This window comes from Scyliorhinus canicula, chromosome 12 (genome assembly GCF_902713615.1).
Source record: "Scyliorhinus canicula chromosome 12, sScyCan1.1, whole genome shotgun sequence".
NCBI lineage: Eukaryota > Metazoa > Chordata > Chondrichthyes > Carcharhiniformes > Scyliorhinidae > Scyliorhinus > Scyliorhinus canicula.
Genome location: NC_052157.1, coordinates 1,327,432 through 1,353,474, shown reverse-complemented (window position 1 = coordinate 1,353,474; position 26,043 = coordinate 1,327,432). Strand labels below are relative to the sequence as shown.

General features: G+C 46.7%; 1 protein-coding gene across 8 annotated transcripts in view; it reads right to left on the bottom strand.

Moving 5' to 3' along the window:
• Positions 1-26,043, bottom strand: part of gabpb1 (GA binding protein transcription factor subunit beta 1) — a 149,304-nt gene that overhangs the window by 48,064 nt on the left and 75,197 nt on the right. For 7 of the 8 annotated variants that reach the window (XM_038812950.1, XM_038812948.1, XM_038812949.1 and 4 more), the window contains 2 exons: positions 20,899-21,081; positions 16,142-16,257 (listed from right to left, as the gene is read on the bottom strand). In XM_038812950.1, the coding sequence (XP_038668878.1) occupies positions 16,142-16,257; positions 20,899-21,081 (299 nt within the window). The remainder of the gene's footprint in view (positions 1-16,141; positions 16,258-20,898; positions 21,082-26,043) is intronic. The other variant, XM_038812951.1, reaches the window with a different exon arrangement.

Below are 26,043 nucleotides of genomic sequence, written 5' to 3'. Positions count from 1 at the left end.
ACAAATGTGAGGTAATGCATTTTGGAAGGTCTAATACAGGTAGGGAATATACAGTGAATGGTAGAACCCTCAAGAGTATTGACAGTCAGAGAACACTAGGTGTACAGGTCCACAGGTCACTGAAAGGGGCAACACAGGTGAAGAAGGTAATCAAGGAGGCAGACGGCATGCTTGCCTTCATTGGCCGGGGCATGGAGTATAAAAATTGGCAAGCCATGTTGCAGCTGAATAGATCCTTAGTTAGGTCACACTTGGGAGTATAATTCTGGTCGCCACACTACCAGAAGGATGTGGAGGCTTTAGAGAGGGTGCAGAAGAGATTTACCAGGATGTTGCATGGTATGGAGGGCATTAGATGTGAGGAGAGACTGAATAATCTCGGTTTATTCTCACTGGAACGTCGGAGGCTGAGGGGCGACCTGATAGAGGTCTACAAAATTCTGAGGGGCATAGACAAGAGTGTATAGTCAGAGACTTTTTCCCAGGGTAGAGAGGTCAATTACTAGGGGGCATAGGTTTAAGGTGCGAGGGGCCAGGTTCAGAGGAGATGTATGAGGCAAGTGGGTGCCTGTAACTCGCTGCCTGGGGAGGTGGTGGAAGTCGGGACGATAGTGACGTTTAAGGGACATCTTAACAAATAAATGAATAGGATGGGAATAGAGGGATACGGACCCAGGAAGTGTAGAAGATTTTAGTTTAGACGGGCAGCATGGTCGGCGCAGGCTTGGAGGGCCGAAGGGCCTGTTCCTGTGCTGTACTTTTCTTTGTTCTTTGAATTGTGGTCACTGTTCCCGAACTGCTCCCCTACTGAAACGTCGATCACCTGGCTGGGCTCATTCTCCAATCGGCCTCTTCCCTGGTTGAACTAGCTACATACTGTTTCAAGAAGTCAGTATGTCCTGGATGCTCCCCACAAACTCTGCCCCATCCACGCCCCTAGCACTAAATGAGTCCTAGTCAATATAGGGAAGTTAAAATCACCCACAACAACCCTGTTACTTTTACACCTTGCCAAAATCTGCCTACATATCGGCTCCTCTATCTCCCACTGGCTGTTGGGAGGCCTATAGTAAACGCCCAACATTGTGACTACACCCTTCCTATTCATGAGCTCTCTCCATATTGCCTCGCTGTAGGAGCCCTCCGAGGTGTCCTCCCGCAGTACAGCTGTGATATTCTCCTTAACCCCTTTTGCATCCCCCTCGATCACGCCTGAAACATCTGTATCCTGAACATGAAGTTGCCAAACCTGTCCTTCCCTTAACTAAGTCTCTGAATTAGCAACAACATCATAGTTCCATGTACTAATCCAAGCTCTAAGTCCATCTGAACAATAGAGCACAGGAACAGGCCCTTCGGCCCTCCAAGCCTGCGCTGATCACGTGTCCTATCTAGACCAACTACCTGTATCCTTCTATACACCATCTGTTAATGTGCCTATCCATATAAGTATTGAAGGTCACTAACGTATCTGCCTCAACCACCTCACTTGGCAGTGCATTCCAGGCCACCACCACCCTCTGTGTAAAAAAACCTCTCCCGCACATCTCCACTGAACCGATCCCTCCTCACCTTGAACTTGTGCCCCCTTGTAATTGTCATTTCCACACTGGGAAAAAGCCTCAAACTGTTCACCGTATCTATGCCCCTAATATTTTTATAAACTTCTACCAGGTCACCCCTCAGCCTCCGTCTCTCTAGGGAGAACAATCCCAGTTTATTCAATCTCTCCTCTTAGATAATACCCTCCATACTAGGCAACATCCTGGTAAACATTTTCTTTATTCTCTCCAAAGCATCGACGTCCTTCTGGTAGTGCGGTGACCAGAGTTGGACACAGTATTCCAAATGTGCTCTAACCAACGTTCTATATAACTGGAGCATAATTTTCTAGCTTTTATACTCGATACCCCCTCCAATGAAGGCAAGCATGCCATATGTTTTCTTTACCACCATTTCCATCTGTGCTGCCACTTTTTTTTTTGTAAAACATTTTATTACGGTATTTATAATTCTATAATAGCAGTAAACAGTACAAATACAAATATGAACATAGTGCATAAACCATCTCCATCCCGAACAAATCCCACCTATCGTAAACAGAAAATAGCTTAACTCCACGCCCCCGCCATCTTATTGCCTCTGCTGACAGTTAGTTTTCCCCGAAGAAGTCGACAACGGCTGCTACCTCCGGACGAACCCTAGCGTTGATCCTCTTAAGGCGAACTTAATTTTCTCAAGTCTGAAAAACCTGGCCATGTCGCTAACCCAGATCTCTGATTTGAAATGAAATGAAATGAAAATCGCTTATTGTCACAAGTTGGCTTCAAATTAAGTTACTGTGAAAAGCTCCTAGTCGCCACATTCCGGTGCCTGTTCAGGGAGGCTGGTATGGGAATTGAAACCGCGCTGCTGCCTTGTCCCTTAATGCAGGTTAAAATAGTCCGCCGTCAGTCGATTCGTTCATACACTTGCCACTGGTGGCTGGTACAACAATCGAACCCAATCAATGAAGCCCTGCCCAAATCCGAACCGCCCTAGCACCTCACACAAATAGTTCCACTTCACCCGGTCGAAGGCCTTTTCTGGGTCCATCGCGACCACTACCTCCACCTCCCTTTCCTCTGAGGACATTATGATCACATTTAAGAGCCTTCTAACATTAGCCTGCCCTTAACAAACTTCGTCTGGTGTTTCCCTATCATCTCCGGGACACAATCTTCTATCCTTTATAAAAGGATCAAAGGATCTAGGCCAAGATTTTAGCCAACAGTTTGGCATCGACATTCAATAGGGAGATTGACCTGCATAGCTCTGGGTCCTTCTCCACCTCCATGGGTCTAGCGCCCCCCCGCCCAATCTGCTTCATGAACCCCTTTAGTTCCTTCACCACTGCTGGCACCCTCACTGTCTTTGACCTCGACCAGTCCAACCTTGGATCAATGACCGTATTAAAGTCTCCCCCATGATCAGCTTATGCGAATCCAGGTCCGGGATCTTCCCTAACACCCGTCTCATAAATTCCACATCATCCCAGTTTGGTGCGTATATATTCACAAGCACCATCAGCATCCCCTAATGCTTCCCGCTCACCATGGTGCACCTGCCCCCTACATCCGCCACTATTCTCCCTGCCTCACATATCACCTTTTTGTTGATCAGGATCGCAAACCCACTAGTCTTCGAATCCAACCCCGAGTGAAATACTTACCCGACACACCCCTTCCTCAATCTAGTCCGAACTATTACCCTCAGGTGTGTCTCCTGTAGCATTGCCACGTCCACCTTCAATCCCCTCAAATGCGCGAACACGCGAGCCTCAACCGGCCCGTTTAGCCCACTAACATTCCATGTGATCAACCTGGTTGGGAGACAACCTGCCCTCCAACCATCACCCTTCTGAGGCTAGCCTCCAGCTTGCGTCCCGCACCTCCGTAGGCCCGCCCTCGGGCCCCCACCATCCCCGACCTCCCATTTGTCTTCCAAGAACAATCCCTCCCGTCAGAAGAGCAATTCCCCACCCGCCCACTCCCCCTATTAACAGCACAACAATCCCAACCCCCCCAATAAACTTATCACCTGCTCACCCCCCCACTGCACTTCCGTGAGCTAGCCCGCCCAGCTAGCCTGGTGGCTCCCTTCCCATGGCGCCAAACATCCTACCCACTATTGTTCTCCCCCCCCCCCCCCCCACCCCCCCCCCCCCCAGCACAAACATACATATTCAAAACAGCACAGTCCCCAACAAACACAAAGAAAACATAAATCCACCCCGTCCCCTCACAAGAACAAAGTTGATTTACAGAACAGAGCAACTGTACACTCCATTGTACAGTTCAAACTGAAATTAACTTTTACAGAATCTATACAGCATTACCCGCCCCAAGACTTGTGTCTTCAGTCACCTGCCAGCCTTTTATCTTTAACAAAGTCCATCGCCTCGTCTGGCGATCCAAAATAATGCTCCTGACCCTCATAGGTAACCAACAAACAAGCTGGATGTAGCATTCCAAACTTCACCCCCTTCTTGAAGAGGGCCAATTTTACTCTATTAAATCCCACTCTTCTTTTGGCCAGTTCCGGACCCAGGTCCTGCTAGATGTGCAGCTCGCTGTTGTCCCATTTACAGTTCCATGTCTGCATGGCCCACCACAAAATCTGTGCCTTATTCAGGAACCGGTGCATTCGCACCACCATCGTCCCCGCGGCTCATTCACACGCAGTCCCCTCGCAAGCGCTCTATGCGCTCTGTCCACTTCCAAGGGTCGAGCAAACGTCCCATCGCCCATTAACTTTTCAAGCATACTTGCCGAATATGCCCTCGCGCCCAATCCTTCGCTGCCCACCGAGAGGCTGACAATCCTCAAGTTCTGTCTCCAGGACTTATTCTCCAGGTCCTCCACCTTCTCCTGCAGCATTTTCTGGTGGTCCCTGATCAGCCCTACCTCCGCCTCCAGGGCGGTTAAATGGTCCTCAGGCTCGGCCACCTTCTCCTGCAGCATTTTCTGGTGGTCCCTGATCAGCCCTACCTCCGCCTCCAGGGCGGTTAAATGGTCCTCAGGCTCGGCCACCTTCTCCTCCACCTTCTGGATCACCAGTCTGTGGGCTTCTAGACCCTGTTCCACCCAATCGATCGATCGATGCCTTGATCGGGTCTAAAACTTCCTTCTTTTGCTTGGCGAAACTCTCCTGAATGAATTTCACCAACTGTACCATTGACCATTGGGCCGCCAAGCCTGGATCCTGCACCTCCGCCATGTTTTCCTGTGCTGTAGGTTCTGCACGCACCTTCTTTGCTCGGCAATTTCTTCCAAAAGACCTCTTCTGGTCCACGTCTCTATATACTGGGGGGGTTCCTCCTCCTCTGTCTCACCCGACACCGAATTTTCCAATAAAATTCCAAAAAAGTCAGGAGAAAAGGTCCAAGAGGTCCGTCACGAGCGGGAGCTACCAAATACACGACCTCCTACTCCATGGCTGCCACCGCAAGTCCTGTGCTGCCACTTTTAAGGATCTGTGGACCTGCACGCCCAGATCTCTGTTTCTCTGCTCCTGATGGTTCTGCCATTTATTTTATAGCTCCCACCTGAACTGGATCTAACAAAATGCATCACCTCGCATTTGTCCAGGTTAAATTCCATCTGCCATTTCTCTGCCCAATTTTGCAGCCTATCTGTATCCTGTTGTATTCTCTGACAATCTTCATCACTATCCGCAACTCCTGCAATCTTAGTATTATCCGCAAACTTGCTAATCTGCCTTACCTGTTACACTTCTCGCATTGAAACTAATGCCCTTCAGTCCACCAGACCCTCTTTGATAAGCAACCACATCCTGCCTGCTCTTCCTCGGAGTCTGAGTGGCCCTACTCTCTAGTTCTGCTTCAGTTAATTCACCTTTGCTTTGGTTCCCACCGTCCGGCCAAACTAGCTTAAATCCTCCTGTGTGACACGAGCAAACCTCTGTCACTGATGTCCTGGGGTGTTTTGCCTTAAAAGGTGGTTGTCTCAAAAAAAAATTTGGCAGAGTGAGATAGATTCTTGATAAGCAAGAGGGTGAAAGAATTTGGGATAGGCGGTAATGTGGAGCTCAGGTTGCAATCAGATCAGCCGTGATCTTATTGAATTACAAGGTAGGCTCAAGGGCCCGAGTGAACTTTGCAAAAATGGATCAGCAAGTGCTGGAGATTCACAACTCGCAGGATATCACTTCACCCACTGAACCTACTGGCTGATTTGTTAACATTTGCATGCAACCAATACACATCATTATTTTTCCAACAGGATCTTGTCCTTTATTACAGATCAGTTTTGGAGTGGGAACCAGAGCAGGCACTGGAGTGCACAAAGTCACTCAGACGCTGGACTGAGTTCTGCATTTCACATCATTTGGCAGAGAGTTGGGAGCTTGCAACAATTAACTCACGGGTTGTGGACGTCACTGGATAGGCCAGTATTAATTGTCCATCCCTAATTGCCCTCAAGAAGGCGATGGTGATCAGCCTGCTTGAACTGTTGCAGCCCATACGCTGTAGGTAGGGACACCTAGGAGGGAGTTCCAGGATTTTGACCCAGCGACAGTGAAGGAACGGCGATATATTCTAGCTCTAACTTTCGGCTGCAAGTTTAGTAGACAATTAATTTAAAAACTAAGTATGTTCTACAAATTAATGGAGACCCTAAGGATAAGATGATGTTTGTGGAAGGGGCATCAATCAAGCAGGCTTCTTGGTGTCGAGTTTCCAGAGTGTTGCTGTCGCTGTACTCATCCAGGCAAGTGGGGAATATTTCATTACACTCTTGTGCCTTGTAGATGGTGGACAGGCTTTAGGGGGTCAGGTGGTGAGTTACTCACTGTAGGATTCCGAGCCTTTGACCTGCCCTGGTACCAACAGTATTAATGTGGCTAGTCCAGTTCAGTTTCTGAGTGGCAACCCTCCGGATGTTGATAGTGCCAGCTTTTAAAGGCTCGTCAGTAATGACAAAAGGGAAGGCACAGGAAAACCAGTCTCTCCAAAGAATAACTGAACTGGGTCTTTCATGGTGCCGGCTGCATCAAGGTACCAGTCATCCAGCAATCTCAATAGACGAGAAGAAAATGGAGGCGGTCAGTCCCCTTCCTCACCTCTTGATTAATTATTTTGCAGCTACGGTCCTACTCCTGTTGATGTCAATACCAAGCTGCCTCTTCTTTGATTAACACTGAACCTATGGTCACAGTTAGTGTGTCTGAGATTTTGGCAAACCAAAGCCAAACCAAATCAGCAGATAAATAATTCTTTCCAAATGCATTCACTGCCTTCCCTTCCTCACTGAACCTAATTCATGCCAATACATACTCACAATGTCAAAATGAAAGGCAAGAATTAATGGCGTTGGTTAATTGCAGGGCAAGCACTATAGACAAGTTACAAGCCTGAAATAAGACCGCTTGTGGTAAACCACTGTTGCACCTGTATTAGGTGATGTACGGTAGGACCTGTACTACAGGTTCGCCGGTAGCCCCTGCCTGCTATAAATATGTGTGTCCTCCAGCCAGCAGCCATTTCGCCAGCTGCTGTGGGAGGCCACACATCTTATAGCAATAAAGCCTCAGTTGGATTCAACTATCGTCTTTGTCCAATTGATTGTGCATCAATTTCTGACTTATGAATGAGCAAACCTTGCAGGTGTGCATGCAATGTGCAACTACAGCCACACGTCAATGTTATTTACATAGAATTTACAGTGCAGAAGGAGGCCATTCAGCCCATCGAGTCTGCACCGGCTCTTGGAAAGAGCACCCTACCCAAGGTCAACAACTCCACCCTATCCCCATAACCCAGTAACCCCACCCAACACTAAGGGCAATTTTGGACACCAAGGGCAATTTATGATGGCCAATCCACCTAACCTGCACATCTTTGGACTGTGGGAGGAAACCGGAGCACCCGGAGGAAACCCACGCACACACGGGGAGGATGTGCAGACTCCACACAGACAGTGGTCCAAGCCAGAATCGAACATGGGACCCTGGAGCTGTGAAGCGATTGTGCTATCCACAATGCTACCGTGCTGCCCTATGCAGGAGGAAATAAAGACAATAATTTAAGAAACATCTCACGACTGCTGAGCTCCACCATGTTGTTTTGATGAAAGGCATCACAATGGAGCTGTCTGAGGATTGGGAGCAGTTTCGAATTCAGCAAAGAAGGACAAAGGGATTGATTAAGAAGGGTAAAGTGCAGTACGAAAGGAAGCTTGCAGGGAACATAAAGGCTGACACTAAGAGTTTCTATGGATATGTGAAGAGAAAGAGATTGGCAAAGAGAAATGTAGGTCGACTACAGACAGAAACAGGGGAATGCATAATAAGGGACAAAGTAATAGCTGAGCAATTGAACACATACTTTGGTTCTGTCTTCATAAAAGAGGACCTAATCACATACCAGAAATATATGAAAGGTTTAGTGAGAGGGAAGAACTGAGGGAGATCAACATCAGTAGAGAAATGGTGCTGGGAAAATTGATGGGATTGAAGGCGGATAAATCCCCAGGGCCTGAGAATCTGCATCCCAGAGTGCTTAAGGAGGTGGCTCTGGAAATAGCGGATGCATTGGTGGCCATTTTCCGGGATTCTACAGGCTCTGGAACTGTCCCTGCAGATTGGAGGGTAGCTCACGTCACTCCAACATTCAAAAAGGGAGGTAGAGAGAAAGCAGGGAATTATAGACCAGTAAGCCTAACATCGGTGGTGGGGAAAATGCTTGAATCCATTATCAAGGGCTTTATAGTGTAACATTTAGAAAGCAGTGGCAGGATCAGTCAGAGTCAGCATGGATTTATGAAGGGAAAATCATGCTTAACAAATCTGTTGGAATTCGTTGAAGATGTAACCAGTACAGTTGACAAGGGGGAGCCAGTCGATGTGTATATTTGGACTTTCAGAAGGCGTTTGACAAATTCACCCATAAGAGATTATTGTGCAAAATTAAAGCGCATGGGATTAGGGAAAATGTACTGAGGTGGTTAGAAAACTGGTTGGCAGAGAGGAAACAAAGAGTAGGACTTAATGGGTCCTTTTCAAATTGGCAGGCAGAAACTAGTGAGGTGCCACAGGGATCGGTGCTGGGATCCCAGCTATTCACAATATATATTAATGATTTGGATGAGGGAACTAAATGTAACATCTCAAAGTTTGCAGATGATACCAAGTTAGGCGTAAGGGTGAACGGTGATGAGGATGCATGGATCCTACAACATGATCTGGACAGGTTGGGCGAGTGGCCAAATCAATGGCAGATGCAGTATAATTTGGATAAGCGTGAGATTATTCACTTTGGAAGTGTCACCTGAGGAAGGAGCAGTGCTCCGAAAGCTAGTGTTTGAAACAAACCTGTTGGATTTTAACCTGGTGTTGTAAGACTTCTGACTTTGGAAGCAAAACAGGAAGGCAGATTACTACCTGAATGGTTGTAAATTGGGAGAGGGGAGTGTGCAGCGGGACCTGGGTGTCCTTGTGTAACAGTAGCTGAAGGTAAGCATGCAGGTGGTAAAGAAGGCTAATGGTACCTTGGCCTTCATTGCAAGAGGTTTCGAGTATAGAAGCAGTGATGTGAGGCCACACGTGGAGTATTGTGTGCAGTTTTAGCTCTCCTTTCCTGAGGAAGGATGTTTGTAGCCATCTGGGATGGCCACTTCCAGATTACAAAATGTATGTTTGCAAAGACTAGAGGGAACCATGTACAATGCTAAGAAAGCAGGCAGGCACAGAGCCTGGATGCGTATTGAGGAGGCAACTCCCAGACGAGACTGAAACTGTAGGTCAATTAGCATACCGATGGCCCATCTCCAGGAACAAAGGAATAACATTCAAGTAACTGATACTAAGGCAGACACCCCAGCGCCAGCAAGACACGAACAAAGCAAGGCCAACGGCCACCTAAGACACGCCCAGCCATCAGAGCACCCACCCCTTTATTGGTCGAGATCGATACCGATGATCAAGATGCGGTCCAAGTAATTGGGGCCAAGTTCAAGGCCCGCCCAAAAGCGCGCGAAGCCCCTTTGGGTATAAGAAGAAGCTTCCGAGAGAGAATCGCTCTCTTGGGCTCAGCTCTCGAAGCGGAGAGACCCGTCCACCAGCTGCACCAGAAGCAAGTAAGTCCAAGGTCAACGCTCGCCATCAGACGGACGACCTTAGCTGTTCTCCTGTTACCTCCTCGAACCCAACAGCCTCAGATCTGAACAACGGCCATTGTTCCTCTGACTGAGTGGGCACCCGAAGTTAAGTATAGGCCTTAGCGTTACAGATAGTTTAGTTTATGGTATTTGTGCACGAGTAGATATTATTGTGTGTAAATAAATTGTATTGACTTTGAACTAACTAACTGGTGCATTGGTTCTTTGATCAGTATTCGGGGTTGAACCTTGTGGCGGTATCGAAAGATACCTGCCGACTCTAGAGCAAAACATAATTAGGATTAAGGAAGGCGACCATATTTAGAGCCAGATAAACGGAGCAACATGTTCTTGCTCGAGAGAGAGTACAGCGAAGATTTACCAGACTGATCCATAAATGGCAGGACTGTCATATGAGGAGAGATTGACTAGGTTGCGATTGTTCCCGCTGGAGTTCAGAAGAATGAAGGGAGGATCTCAGAGACTGACAAAATTCTGACAGGGCTAGACAGGGTAGATGCAACCAATGATGGGTGTGTCCAGAACCAGGGGTCACAGTCTGAGGATTCAGGGTAAACCATTTTGGACAGAGATAAGGAGACATTTCTTCACACAAAGAGTGGTGAGCCTGTGGAATTCATTACCACAGGAAGTAGTTGATGCTAAAATATATTCAAGAGGCAGCTGGATATAGCACTTGGTGAGAATGGGATCAAAGGCTATGGGGAGAAAGCAGGATTAGGCTATTGAGTTGGATGATCAGCCATGATCGTGATGAATGGCGGAGCAGGATCAAAGGGCCAAAAGGCCTCCTCTTGCTCCTATAGAACATTACAGCGCAGTACGGGCCCTTCGGCCCTCGATGTTGCGCCGACCTGTGAAACCATCTGAAGCCTATCTGACCTACACTATCCCATTTTCATCCATATGTCTATCCAGTGACCACTTAAATGCCTTAAAGTTGGCGAGTCTACAACTGTTGACTTATGTATCTCTGCATTTCTGCTCTGTTCCTTTTGAGATTATTGTGCAAGGAAGGAATATCTGAAGTGATTTCTGAACGAATACAGGTGAAAACGGACTTGCATTTACAAAAAAGTGAAATACCACAGATGGTAGAAGACAGCCAGAAAATACTGGGGAAACTCAGCACATCTGGCAGCATCTGTGGAGAGAAACAGAGTCAATGTTCCGAGTCCATGTGACTCTTCCTTGGAACTTGTTAACCATTAATAAAGTTGCCAAAAGGTCTAATAAACAACAAACAAAAGTACAGCACAGGAACAGGCCCTTCGACCATCCAAGCCCGTGCCGACCATGCTGTCCGTCTAAACTAAAATCTTCTACACTTCCTGGGTCCGTATACCTCTATTCCCATCCTATTCATGTATTTGTCAAGATGCCCCTTAAACGTCACTATCATCCCGGCTTCCACCACCTGCCCCGACAGAGAGTTCCAGGCACCCAGAACATGCGCTGTAATGTTCTATAGGAGCAAGAGGAGGCCTTTTGGCCCTTTGATCCTGCTCCGCCATTCATCACGATCATGGCTGATGTGTAAAAAACTTGCCTCGTACATCTTCTCTAAACCTTTCCCCTCGCACCTTAAACCTATGCCCCCTAGTTACTGACCCCTCTACCCTGGGAAAAAGTCTGACTATCCACTCTGTTTATGCCCCTCATAATTTTGTACACCTCTATCAGGTCGCCCCTCAACCTCCATTGATCCAGTGAGAGCAAACCGAGATTATTCAACCTCTCCTCATAGCTAATACCCTCCATACCAGGCAACATTCTGGTATATCTCTTCTGCACCCTCTCTAAAGCCTCCACATCCTTTTGGTAGTGTGGTGACCAGAATTGAACACCTAACTAAGGTTCTGTACAGCTGCAACAGGACTTGCCAATTTTTATACTCAATGCCCCGGCCAATGAAGGCAAGCATGCCGTATGCCTTCTTGACTACCTTCTCCACCTGTGTTGCCCCTTTCAGTGACCTGTGGACCTGTACACTATATCTCTCTGACTGCCAATACTCTTGAGGGTTCTACCATTAACTGGATAGACCTTCCAAAATGCATTACCTCACATTTGTCCGGATTAAACTCCATCTGCCATCTCTCTGCTCAAGTCTCCAAACGATCTAAATCCTGCTGTATCCTCTGACAGTCCTCATCGCTATCCACAATTCCACCAAACTTTATGTGGTCCGCAAACTTGCTGATCAGACCAGTTACATTTTCCTCCAAATCTTTTATATATACTATGCACAGCAACGATCCCAGCCCAGTGATCTAGTCACAGCCCTCCAATCAGAAAAGCACCCTTCCATTGCTACTCTCTGCCTTCTCTGACCTAGCCAGTTCTGTATCCATCTTGCCAGCTCACCTCTGATCCCATGTGACTTCACCTTCTGTACCAGTCTGCCATGAGGGACCTTGTCAAAGGCCTTACTGAAGTCCATATAGGCAACATGAAATGAAAATCGCTTATCGTCACAAGTAAGCTTCAAATGAAGTCACTGCGAAAAGCCCCTAGTCGCCACATTCCGGCGCCTGCTCAGGGAGGCTGGTACGGGAATTGAACCGTGCTGCTGGCCTGCCTTAGTCTGCTTTCAAAGCCAGCAATTTAGCCCTGTGCTAAACCAGCCCCTAATCTACCACTGACCACTACCCACCCCTAACCATCCACTGACCTACCTGTATCAACCATCTTTGTGACCTCCTCGAAAAACTATCAAGTTAATGAGACATGACCTCCCTTCCACAAAACCGTACTGCCTCTCACTAATACGTCCACTTGCTTCCAAATGGGAGTGGATCCTGTCTCGAAGAATTCGCTCCAGTAATGTCCCTACCACTGACGTAAGGCTCACTGGCCTGCAGTTCCCTGGATTATCCTTGCTACCCTTCTTAAACAAAGGAACAACATTGGCTATTCTCCAGTCCTCCGGGACATCACCTGAAGACAGTGAGGATCCCAAGATTTCTGTCAAGGCCTCAGCAATTTCCTCTCTAGCCTCCTTCAGTATTCTGGGGTAGATCCCATCAGGCCCTGGGGACTTATCTACCTTAATATTTTTCAAGACGCCCAACACCTTGTCTTTTTGGATCTCAATGTGACCCAGGCTATCTACACACCCTTCTCCAGACTCAACATCCACCAATGCCTTCTCTTTGATGAATACTGATGCAAAGTATTTATTTAGTACGTCACCCATTTCCTCTGGCTCCACAGATAGATTCCCTCCCCTGTCCTTCAGTGGATCAACCCTTTCCCTGGCTACCCTCTTGCTTTTTATGTACGTGTAAAAGGCAAAACACTGACATCTTGAATGCACGACTACATAGAATTGGACAATTTAGCAATAAAATAGGTCAAAATCTACAAGACAGCCATCAGTGGGCTGAAGGTGCTGAATGTGGGTTCCTTGCAGAATGAACACATTGTGGCTGGAATTGCAGGCATAGGCAGTTCTGTCTCCATCATGTTATAAAATGGGCAGCACTGTAGCACAGTGGTTAGTATTGTTGCTTCACAGCACCAGGGTCCCAGGTTCGATTCCCGGCCTGGGTCACTGTCTGTACGTTCTCCCTGTGTCTCCGCGGATTTCCTCCGGGTGCTCCGGTTTCCTCCCACAAGTCCCGAAAGACATGCTCGTTAGGTAATTTGGACATTCTGAATTCTCCAAATAGGTGCCGGAATGTGGAGACTAGAGGATTTTGACTGTAACTTCATTGCAGTGTTAATGTAAGCCTACTTCGTGACAATAAAGATTATAATTTAAAAAAAGATTTTATGTTTGATAAAAAAATGAATAGGTTTTTTTGGGGGCACAATTAGCGTTTCCAACTCCTAAAAATTCTCAGTTTAAAGCGATGAAGTGGCAATTGTGCACATGGCAGAGATCAATCGAAAAGCTGAATTTTAATATGGCTCACATTGTGACATGGTTCATCGGTTGGATTGTCTACATTGCTGAACTCCGAATCTCAGACACACAGTCAGAGGGAAGCATGAAGCTGATATCAAGTACCTTCACAGGGCATGGTGGGGGTGGTATTTCCCGAATTTACTTTCGGCCAGCAGCTGGAAGCCAAAAATCTTTTAAGATACTGTCATCCACTGTTACGGAGTTCGGGGATAGAAATGCAATTCTTCAATTCCAGAAGCTGCCATCAAACAACTAACAATTTCTAAAACTAGAAGGCGCGGCTTTAAAAAAGTCTGCTGTTTACATAGAACATAACAGCGCAGTACAGGCCCTTCGGCCCTCGATGTTGCGCCAACCTGCGAAACCCCTCTTAAGCCCATCTACACTATTCCCTTATCGTCCATATGTCTATCCAATGACCATTTGAATGCCCTTAGTGTTGGTGAGTCCACTACTGTTGCAGGCAGGGCATTCCACGCCCTTACTACTCTCGGAGTAAAGAACTTACCTCTGACATCTGTCCTATATCTATCTCCCCTCAATTTAAAGCTATGTCCCCTCGTGCTAAACATCACCATCTGAGGAAAAAAGGCTCTCACTGTCCACCCTATCTAATCATCTTGTATGCCTCAATTAAGTCTCCTCTTAACCTTCTTCTCTCCAACAAAAACAGCCTCAAGTCCCTCAGCCTTTCCTCATAAGATCTTCCCTCCATACCAGGCAACATCCTGGTAAATCTCCTCTGTACCATTTCCAATACTTCCACATCTTTCCTATAATGCGGCGACCAGAACTGCACGCAATACTCCAAATGCGGCTGCACCAGAGTTTTGTACAGCTGCAACATGACCTCATGGCTCCGAAACTCAATCCCTCTACCAATAAAAGCTAACACACCGTACGCCTTCTTAACAACCCTCTCAACCTGGGTGGCAACTTTCAGGGATCTATGTACATGTACACCGAGATCTCTCTGCTCCATGTCCATAGATCCCTGAAAGTTTGTTTCAAACACTAGCTTTCGGAGCACTGCTCCTTCCTCTTCAAGACTGAAGAAAATGACAAAGGTAAGATAGCAGAATGTGTTAATAGCAGAACAAGGGTCAGCATTCTGTGACAACTCCACAGCCTAATGCCATTCCAGAGGGAAGGAGTAAAGTAAGCCCCAGTCTCAGTGTTTGAAGTTACAGCGATAATCAGTGTGGCCGGGAGGTTTGGGAAAGGCAGCGGCTAATTACCTGCAGCTAGTCCCCCTTCCTGACCACAAACAATTCTCTCTCCTCAACTGCAGGCAGTTCATATCCTCGCCCCAACCTGGGAATATAACTTTCCATTCTGTGACAAAGCTGAAGAACAATAGCCCGGTTTCTTTTTTTTGTGGTGGAGGGGTCATTGGGGTTAAAATACTGCATTAAGAAAGGGGGTCAAGATGGAGGAGAGAGCTCATGGCTTGAAGTTGTTGAACTGAATGTTAAGTCCAGAAGACTTCTAATCAGAAGATGAGATGCTGTTCCTCCAGCTTGTGTTAGGCTTCACTGAAACATTGCAGGTGGCCAAGTGGTTCTGGAACCGTGACTGCAGCCAATGAACTCTTCACCCCACTCACTGGGAGCCCACCCAAAATATTGTATTGTAATTGACCCAACTCCAGAACATCAAACACAGCTATTTCTGCTCTGCTCCACCTCCAGTAACTCTCTTGGCTTCTCCAGGAGCTTCAGAATCTTAAGTGTTCCGAATCACACTCTGAATACAAGAGAAATTGCCGCCCCTTTCAGGATCCTGCTCACGTCACTCAGCAATTTAATCACAGATATGAAGGGAGGTTTATGGGAATTACTTCATAATTAGAGACCATGATGTGCAGGTTAGGTGGATTGGCCATGATGAATTGACCTTAGTGTTCAAAATTGCCCTTAGTGTTGGGTGGGGTTGCTGGGTTATGGGGATGGGGTGGAGGTGTTGACCTTGGGTGGGGTGCTCTTTCCAAGAGCCAGTGCAGACTCAATGGGCCGAATGGCCTCCTTCTGCACTGTAAAGTCTATGAAATAAGTCTATGAAATATGATACCGAGAGTCTTGGCTCTTCGTTTGCCTAGAACGTCTTCACTCAATCCAATAAATATCACAGAACTGTGCCTGTTTTGTATGGAATCTGTACATGAAAATGTGTTACCATCAACAGCAAGTATTTCCAGAGATTACAGTTTCTGTTATTTGTTACCACACTTTTTGATGGGCAAGCCAACAATTAACAGTTTCTAATCATTAGCTAACTCTGAAGGAATGTTATTGGTGGCAGGTATTTAAGGCAATATTGAAATGAGTCTTTGTTGTGAAGTAAATGATTGTTCGAGGAAAGCGGTGCCTGGAACAACAGTGATCACATTCCAGCCAATATGGCACCATGAGATACTGGGAAAAGAACCAGCCGTTTGAGTGCTTCAGATAATTCATAAACACAACAGCTGCAGAACAGATCTGGCCTTATCCAGGATTTTAGTCAAGATAACAGTTCTTCCTGAAAGAGCCACCTTTTGTGAATTTACCTCAATTTCTGTGGTTTCTGCGTGATTTTCAATGACCTCCACACAGTGTCTCTTCATCAATGGTTCCTCAGTAACCACGGTCTCTTCAGCAATGTCAGTTGCTGGAACAGTCAAAACTAGAACACAGAAAAAGGTTGATGGGCCATAAACAACATAGTATTTAATGTGCAAGGTCATCTCTAACAAAATTCGCGGTAACAACATTAAAACATATTCATGCTTGATGTCAGGAAGTGTAGCGAGACAATGAACAGCACACTCTAATTCAGTGCGTAACAATGAATGTGCTGCACCTGGACCTCTGGTGGTGGCCATGGAGTGACAGGTCGTGCACAGGGCAACTCTGGTTCAAAAGTGTTGGTTTGGGCACCTTATACCCTTAAGTGGGGGAGCTCCAGCAGAAATGTAGAATGAGAAGTTCTCTCCCAAAATTGGTATGTCTACTGGCTACCAGATCTGGCAAAAAGATCTGGCTAAGGACAGGAAGGGACTTGTGGCACAGCAACAATTGTGAAAATGGAGGAGGGGGAAGGGTCGTCGCCAGTGGGAAAGGCCTGGATGGAACAGTTGGTGACCTTCATTAAAGATGAATTTCGACAGCAGAGGAAGGAGATGCATGGGGACTGGTCAAAGGCCATCAAGGGAGCAGTAGCCCCTCTGCGGTCAAAGGACCGACTGGAGAAGCGCCTTAAGGCACAAGGGGCGACGACACGAGAGGTGGTGTCAGACCAGCGAAACAGGATCGTGTCCTTGGAGGCAGAGGTGGGAGTCCTGGGGGAGTCACTGAGGATGAAGGTGGAGGAGCAAGAAAACAGGTCAAGGAGACAGAACCTGCGGACTGTGGAGCTGCCAGAAGGTGTGGAAGGAACGAGTGCCACAAAACGTGTGTCAAAGATGTTGGCCGGGCTGGTGGAGTAGGAAGTGCAGGACGAGGCCCCAGAGATAAACAGGGCCCATAGGTGTTTAAGGCAGAGAGCGGTGGAGCCGCCGCAAGCGGTGATTGAGCGGTTGTACGAATTCATAGAGAAGGAAAAGATCCTCCGATGGGGCAGGGAGAAACAAGACTGCGAGTGGGAGGGGAACTGTGTCCGAAAATGCCAGGATATCGGTGCGGAGCTGGGGAAGAGGCGCCCAGGATTTAGCAAGGTGGTGTGGTACCGAAGGTGGATGTGGTGTGTGTGTGTGCACAGCGTGTGGGCGAAGCAGGGGGCCATCTTGGAAGGGCACGATTTAGCGTGGTATTAGAGGGGGCAGAGCCGGAGGGGGGGTGATGGCGGACGGCAGAGGGGAGTGAAGGCATAAACTTCTGGCAAGAATTGTAGCGTGGAACATCCGGGAGTTAAACGGGATGGTTAAGAGATCCCGGGTTTTTGTGCACCCGAGGAGTTTCAGGGCAGACGTGATCTTCTTGTGGACGTGATTTATTTTGATTTCCAGACGGTCTTGACCAGGTGCTGCATAGGAGACTGTTAAATAAGTTAAGAGCCCATGGTGTTAAGGTTAAGATCCTGGCATAGATAGAGGATTGGCTGACTGGCAGAAGACAGAGAGTGGGAATAAAGGGGTCTTTTCAGGATGGCAGACGGTGAATTGTGGTGTGCCTCAGGGGTCTGTGCTGGGACCACAACTTATTACTGTGGTGAGCATCAATCACAATATACATTAATGATCTGGAAGATGGAACTGAAGGCACTGTTGCTAAGTTTGCAGATGATACAAAGATCTATATTCTCCCCAAGTGCTATATCCAGTGGCCTCTTGAATGTATTCAAAGTTTTAGCATCAACTACTTCCTGTGGTAATCTTTGTGTGAAGAAATGTCGCCTTGGGAGTCCTTGCTCACAATTCATAAGGTTAACATGCATGTTCAGTCATCAGTTAGGAACGCAACTGCAATAAACATTTATGCCAAGAGGGCTAGAATACAAGACCAGAGATGTGCTTCTGAGGCTGCATAAGGCTCTGGTCAGACCCCAATTTGGTGCATTGTGAGCAGTTTTAGGCCCTGTATCTAAGGAAAGATCTGCTGGCCTTGGAAAGGGGCCAGAGAAGGTTCACAAGAACGATCCCTGGAATGAAGAGCTTGTGGTATGAGGAACGGTTGAGGACTCTGGGTCTGTCCTTGTTGGAGTTCAGAAGGATGGGGTTGGGGGGGGGGGGGGAGAATCTTATTGAAACTTACAGGATACTGCGAGACCTGGATAGAGTGGACGTGGAGAGGATGTTTCCACTTGTAGGAAAAACTAGAACCAGAGGACACCATCTCAAACCAAAGGGACAATCCTTTAAAACAGAGATGAGGTGGAATTTCTTCAGTCAGAGGGTGGGTGAATCTGTGGAACTCTTTGACGCAGAAGGCTGTGGAGGACAAATCACAGTGTCTTGAAAACAGAGATAGATAGGTTCTTGATTAAGGGGATCAGGGGTTATAGGGAGAAGGGAGGAGAATGGGGATGCGAAAAATATCAGCCATGATTGGAAAGGCAGAGCAGACTCGATGGGCCGAGTGGCCTAATTCTATATCTTATGGTCTTATGGATTTGGATTTGTTAGCAGACAAGGGGTTCTGTCAAAAGGTGAGATAAGTGATCGGGGAGTATGTGGAAATCAATCAGAAAGGGGAGGTGTCGGCAACCACATTCTGAGAGGCGTTGAAGGCGGTGGTCAGGAGGGAAATTATCTCATTCAAGGCACATAGGGCCAGGAGGCTAGGGCCAGGAGGCTAGGGCCAGGAGGCTAGGGCCAGGAGGCTAGGGCCAGGAGGCTAGGGCCAGGAGGCTAGGGCCAGGAGGCTAGGGCCAGGAGGATGGATAGTTGTTGGACGAGATGGTTGAGGTTGCCAGCAGATATGTGGGGGCCCCCACTAAAAGAGTTGCTGATGGAGGAGAGGTTTCGGGGCAGTTTGATAAGTTGACGACGGGAAGGATGGTGGGGCAGCTGCAGAGAGCGAGAGTGGTTCAATATGAATATGGGGAGAAGGCGCGCCGCATACTGGCCCACCAGGTGAGGAGGCAGGCTGCGCCCAGGGAAAGTTTAAAGGTGAGTGCGGGGAGACAGTGTCAGAGTCGGGGAGATAAATGAGGTGTTTCATAGAATTTACAGTGCAGAAGGAGGCCATTCGGCCCATCGAGTCTGCACCGGCTCTTGGAAAGAGCCCCCTACCCAAGCCCACACCCTATCCCCATAACCCAGTAACCCCACCCAACACTAAGGGTAATTTTGGACACTGAGGGCAATTTAGCATGGCCAATCCACCTAACCTGCACATCTTTGGACTGTGGGAGGAAACCGGAGCACCCAGAGGAAACCCACGCACACACGGGGAGGACGTGCAGACTCCGCACAGACAGTGACCCAGCCGGGAATCGAACCTGGGACTCTGGCGCTGTGAAGCAATTGTGCTAACCACTACGCTACCGTGCTGCCCTTGATTGGATGCTGCCTTGATGCTGTTCCGGGGGTACTACGAGAAGTTATATAGGGCGGAGCTGGGTGGGGAAGAAGGGGATATGGGACGGTTCCGAAACGGATTAGTTTCCATGGTTGGAGGAAGAGAGGAGGCAGGCATTGGAGGAGCGGCTGGGGCTGAGGGAGGTTGTTGGATAGTATTAGGGGGATGAAGTTGGGGAAGGCTTGGGGCTGAATGGCTTTCCCGTGGATTTCTAGAAGGCATTTGCAATGGAGTTTGTACCATATGCTGGGGTGTTTAGTGAGGCATTGGAGAAGGGCGTTCTGCCAGAGACAGGAACATACGAGAAAATCCACGCAGACACGGGAGAACGTGCAGATTCAGCATAGACTGAAATGAAATGAAAATCGCTTATTGTCACAAGTAGGCTTCAATGAAGTTACTGTGAAAAGCCACTAGTCGCCACATTCCGGCGCTTGTCCGGGGAGGCTGGTACGGGAATCGAACCGTGCTGCTGGCCTGCTTGGTCTGCTTTAAAAGCCAGCGATTTAGCCGAGGGAGCTAAACCAGTCGGGAATCGAACCTGGACCCTGGAGCTGTAAAGCAATTTGCTAACCACTGTGCTACCGTGCCAACTGTAGAGGGTGCGGGACTAGCATCTGGATAAGCAGTTTGCAGGATTGGACGAGTTGCGGGAGAGGTTTGAGTTGCCGAGGGGGAGTGAACTGAAGCAGAAGCAGGTGCGGGAGTTTGCAAGAAAGGAGTGGAGGCCATTTCCCAGACTGCCGCGGATATACCCTGTTGGAGCAATAGCTGTTCCCTGAAGAATCAGGAGAGTGTAGGATTGGGGATATATTTATATATAGCTGGGGGAGTGGGCACAAGTGGCGAGGATGAAGAGCAAGTGGGAGGAGGAGTTTTGGGGAAATAGACTGGGGTGTGTGGTGTGAGGCGATGCGCAGTGTGAATTCAAGCTCCTTTTGCGCGTGGATGAGATTGATTCAGTTCAAGGTATAGGGTGCACATGACTCGGTCAAGAATGAGTGGCTTTGAGACATGGTGGTGGGTGTTTATGACAATGTTTGTCACGGGGGATGGGGTAAAATCTGCACAAACTGGATTGTGAGGTTGTTGACTGTTTTGTTGTGTGTATTGCTGTTCGTTTTACACGTTTGTAATAAAATATATATATTTTAAATGAATGTGCTACACCTGTTCCATTATCTGTAAATGTTCAGCTTTGTAATATTTACTGTATATCAACAACTAAAGAAAGAATACTGGGAAATGCTGAATAAACACAATTAGTTTACTCACACCAGAACTTTATCAATTAATTGCACCGTACCTTGTTGTCCATCTTGCATAGTGACAATGATTGGTTGATTCACGCAATCACTGGCTGCTCGTAGGCTGCTGAGCTGAATGTCATCAGTTACTATGGTAATCACCTGCTGACCGCCACTGCTGACCACTTGTTGAATCGCACTATCCACCGAGTCTGCACTTACTACTTCTTCTGTGGCAACTGCTGAAGTAAAATTAACATTTCTCTTTTAATCCTGAATTTTGGAAAATATGCTTTCCATTTCAAACCTCAGGACACAGAAAGCAATAACCAGAAGCTAGCCATTATTTTGATCAAGTTTTACCCCCAAATCCCAAAGGCTATTGGGATAACCTGCTCCCAGTCAATCTTTCCTCTAAAGCGTTCATCTGAAAGCGTAGAAAAGAAATGTGGATTGACTGTAATTCTGATCGCATACGACAAGAATGTTAATTTTACATGCGAGGTATAAAAATAAGAGCGGTGCCAAGGAGTCAAGCCAAGTCCTTCAACAGGCAGGTGCATCAAGTTGCCACCATTTTGCAGATTTTAAGAGAAACAGAAATCAGGAGCTCCAGGCAAGTTGATTAAAAATGTCAACATTCATTCACATGTTGATTATTGCAGATGTTCTTTCCATTGAGGGTTAACATTTTAGAGCATTGACACCAAGCTTGGAAGGAACTTGTCTAGATGAAGAACTCAAGTGGTTTAGAGGGGACCTGAGGAAATATTTTTTTACCCAGAGGGTGGTATAAAAATGGAACACGCTGCCTGAGAGGATGGTGGAGGCAGGTACTGTCACAACAATTAAGAAGCATTGGAGGCCATATTCGGGGTGTCGGACCAGCCAGGGTTGGAAACGGGTGCAGAGGCAGATGTAGCCTTCGCCTCGTTGATCACCCGAAGGCGGATCCTGTTGGGATGAAGAGCAGCCTCTCCACCCTGTGCCCTGGCATGGCGGGGGGACCTGCTGGAATTCTTGACTCTTGAGAAGGTTACGTTTGAACTGAGGGGAAGGATGGAGGGGTTCTACAATTCATGGGCGTTATTCATTATGCACTTTTAAGAATTGCATAACATCGAACATAGTGTTGGGAGGAGGGGGACTGTATGTGTTAATGGTGACTATGGGTGATCCCTTATTCCTTTTTGTCATTTGTTTATGTTAACATGCGGGCAGTTGTTTGGGGGTTGGTGGGAGGATGAGATTGTTGTTCTTGATATGGGGATTGAGATATTCGTTACTACTTATTGTTGGTGGGTATAAATTTGGGAGAAAATGTGAAAAAGGAGAATAAAAATATTTTTTTAAAAAAGAAGCATCTGGATGAGCACTTAAAATCACCACGGCAGAGTCGGCTATGGACCTATGGCTGATAAATGGGTTACTATACTATGGTATATGATGGTCAGCATAAACATGGTTGGCAGAAGGGCCTGTTCTGTGCTGTATCATCTATTATTCTAATAGTGGCACAGTACGTCAGTGCACTTTAGCAAAAGACAGGATAAGAGAATGGACTGCAGTGGTTGAAGAAGGCACCTCACTATCACCTTCTCAAGGGCAATTAGGGACGGGCAATAAATGCTGATCGAGCTGGCGATGCTCAGATCCCATAAATGAATGTAAAAAAGAATAGCAAGAGATGGATTTGACCCCATAATCTTCCCAAACTACTGACAAAAGCACCAAGCAACTCAGTGTTGGGCGAGCAGATCTCACCTCTGTATCTGTGTTTCAAAATATTTCACCCTATAGTTGGGAGGCGAGTTGAAATAAACAAACACCAATCACTAAAAATGTTATCCAACATGGTCACAAAAACATGAAAGTTAAATATAAGAAACAAACAACAATTTCACGCAAGCAATCTTCGCTTTGCTGAATACACTGCTGATTCTCAACTCAGCCAGAAAGCTGGGTGCTGCCAGGGATAGTTCTGTTGTCATTTATCAAAATTACGATGTTAAACATATCAATCATTCATCTGAACTTTCTGATATTTACTTTAGACATAAATGCAAATATCAATCACGATGCTCTTGAATTGAATGGGAGTTAATCAAACACTTATTTCTAAGGTTCCAATATGTTAAAGGTAAATAGTTAATTCATTCTAAGCATTTATTAAGTTCACTTGTTATCCAGATTGCCCATGATCTGTTTTTCCGCTCGTGTTCAGATTCAATGCCCTTTCTAACTTTAAAGCTACAAAGATTGAAGGTGGAGGGTATTCATTCGTTTGAAATTAATTCAAACCATTTTTTACAATATTCGTCATCCTTTTATTTTTAATCAGTTATACTCCAATATACCAACTTTCAGAAAATGTTATATTTTAGCCCATCTGAAAGTAATTTCAAAAACATAAGAACTTAAAAACTAGGAGCAGGTGTACACCATCTGGCCCCTCGAGCCAGCTCAGCCGTTCAATGAGATCATGGCTGATCTTTTTGTGATGATGTGGAGATGCCGGCGTTGGACTGGGGTGAGCACAGTAAGAAGTCTTACAACACCAGGTTAAAGTCCAACAGGTTTGTTTCAAACACGAGCTTTCGGAGCACGGCTCCTTCTTCAGGTGAAGAAGGAGCCGTGCTCCGAAAGCTCGTGTTTGAAACAAACCTGTTGGACTTTAACCTGGTGTTGTAAGACTTCTTACTGTGATCTTTTTGTGGACACAGCTCCACTTACCTGCCAGCTCACCATAACCTTTTATTCCTTTACTGTTCAAAAATGTATCCGTCTTTGCCTTTAGAACATTCAACAAGGTATCCTGAACTGCTTCACTGGGCAGGGAATTCCACAGATTTCCAATCTTTTGGGTGAAGAAGTTCCTCCTCAACTCCGTCCTAAATCTGCTCCCCCTTATTTTGAGGTTATGCCCCTAGTTCTAGTTCCACCCACCAGGTGCCGGAATGTGGTGACTAGGGGCTTTTCACAGTAACTCTTCATTTGAAGCCTACTTGTAACAAGAAGCGATTTTCATTTTTCACTGGAAACCGCCTCCCTTCTTCTATCCGATCTATTCCCTTCATAATTTTAATTGTTTCTACAGGATCTCCCCTCATTCTAAATACCAATGAGTATAGTCCCAGCCTACTCAGTATCTCCTCATAAGCCAATGCTCTCAACTCCGGAATCAACCTAGTGAATCTCCTCTGTACCCCCTCCAATGCCAGTACATCCTTTCACAAGTAAGGAGACCAAAACTGTACACAGTACTCTAGGTGTGGCCTCACCAGCACCCTATACAGCTGCAACATAACCTCCCTGCTTTAAACTCCATCCCTCTAGCAATGAAGGCCAAAATTCCATTTCCCTTCTTAATTACTTGCTGTACCTGCAAACTGACTTGCACAGTCATGCACAAGGACACCCAGGTCCCTCTGCACAGCAGCATGCTACAATTTTTCTACCATTTAAATAATGGTCCATTTTGCGGTTATTCCTCCCAAATGGATGTCCTCACATTTGCCAACATTGTACTCCATCTGACAGACCCACTGACTTAAAACTATCTATATCCCTCTGCAGACTTGCACAGTTGGCTCTACCACTCATAGAATTTATAGTGCAGGAGGCGGCTGTTTGGCCCATCGAGTCTGCATTGCCCCTTGGAAAGGGCAACCTACTTAAGCCCATGTGTCCACCCTATCCCTGTAAACCAGTAACCCCACATAACCTTCTGGACACTAGGGGCAATTTAGCATAGACAATCCACCTAACTGTGGGAGGAAACTGGCACACCTGGAGGAAACCCATGCAGACATGGGGAGAAAGTGCAAACTTTGCACAGACCAGAGGTCGGAATTGAACCCGGGTCCCTGGAGTTGTGAGGCAGCACTATGCCACCTTCTGCCCCTTTTTCCTTTTCATCTTCAATTCCATTGTCCTCTTTGAACTCAACTTTTTGAAAATATAAAAATATTTAATTTTTTCTATTGCCTCCCCTTTCAGGTCAAATAAAATGTGTTAACATTCCCTTGTTTACTTATGAAATCTTATGTATGTTATTCAAGTCCCTTATTCCACTTTGAAGCTAATACCCTACCTATCTCCTGATGCAAATTTCTAAACCCAATCTATTTACTTATAAAACCACTTCACCATAGCTTCTCCTTACAAATGCGTGTACGCAGCACCATTGTCCCTTTTATCTCTCAACTCGCACAGACAAATTTTCCCTGTCGACCTTTTCCCAGCCACACAACAGCTTTTTTTTTTTTTTACAGAATATTACCACAGTATTCTCCAATACGTCAGTTGAGGTCAAACCAGTGTTGTACAAATTTCTTGATTTCATGCTCTCTTACTGTATTAATAAAGCTTGTTCAACATGTCTTGCCACTGTCACTGGGTCAAGACCCTTGCACTCCTCGTTTAACAGCACTGTGGGTGTACCTACACCTCATGGACTGCAGTGGTTCAAAAATGTGCCTCATCGTCACCTTGTCAAGGGAAATTAGTGATGGCCAATAAATGCAGGCCCAGCCAGAGACAGCCGCCTTCCATCAATGAATAAAAAAATGAAGGTAGAAGTAAACGTACAAGAGTTGTGTCTCTTCTGTTTGTATGGAATGTTGTGGTGGGAAAGGGAGGGAGTGTTAGGAGTAACTGGGAAATACACCAGGTGTCACACAGGAATATTTCCTTCAGATTGCTGAAATGGGAGGGCAGGAAATGCTATGATTGGTGGTGACATTATGCTGTAGGTGAAGAGTGTGGATAATTTCAAAAGCATATTGGGCCAAGTGTCCTCCATCTGAGCTGTAATATTTTACGATTAGTTGTGTGCTAACCACCCCTACAATTTGATTTTTTTAAAGCACGTCCTGAATGAACACGTTTTCCACTCTTTCAATAGGTGTGCCATTAATAATTCTGTCTTGTCTGGATGTCCTTGCCAGCCTCCCAGAGCACAGAAGAGAATGACGTCAATCTTGCATCGGCTGTTAAAAAGAATTTTTCTTGATCAGGTCCAGAAGCATCATCCTGGAGACTCATTTCAGACACAGAAACATTATCTATTCCCCTTACGGTTGAGGGGGTATGGCGAGGAGGGGGAGCGGGGTGGGGGAGCGAGGAGGGGGTGCGGGGTGGGGGAGCGGGGTGGGGGAGCGGGGAGGGGGAGCGGGGAGGGGGAGCGGGGGGGGGGGAGCGGG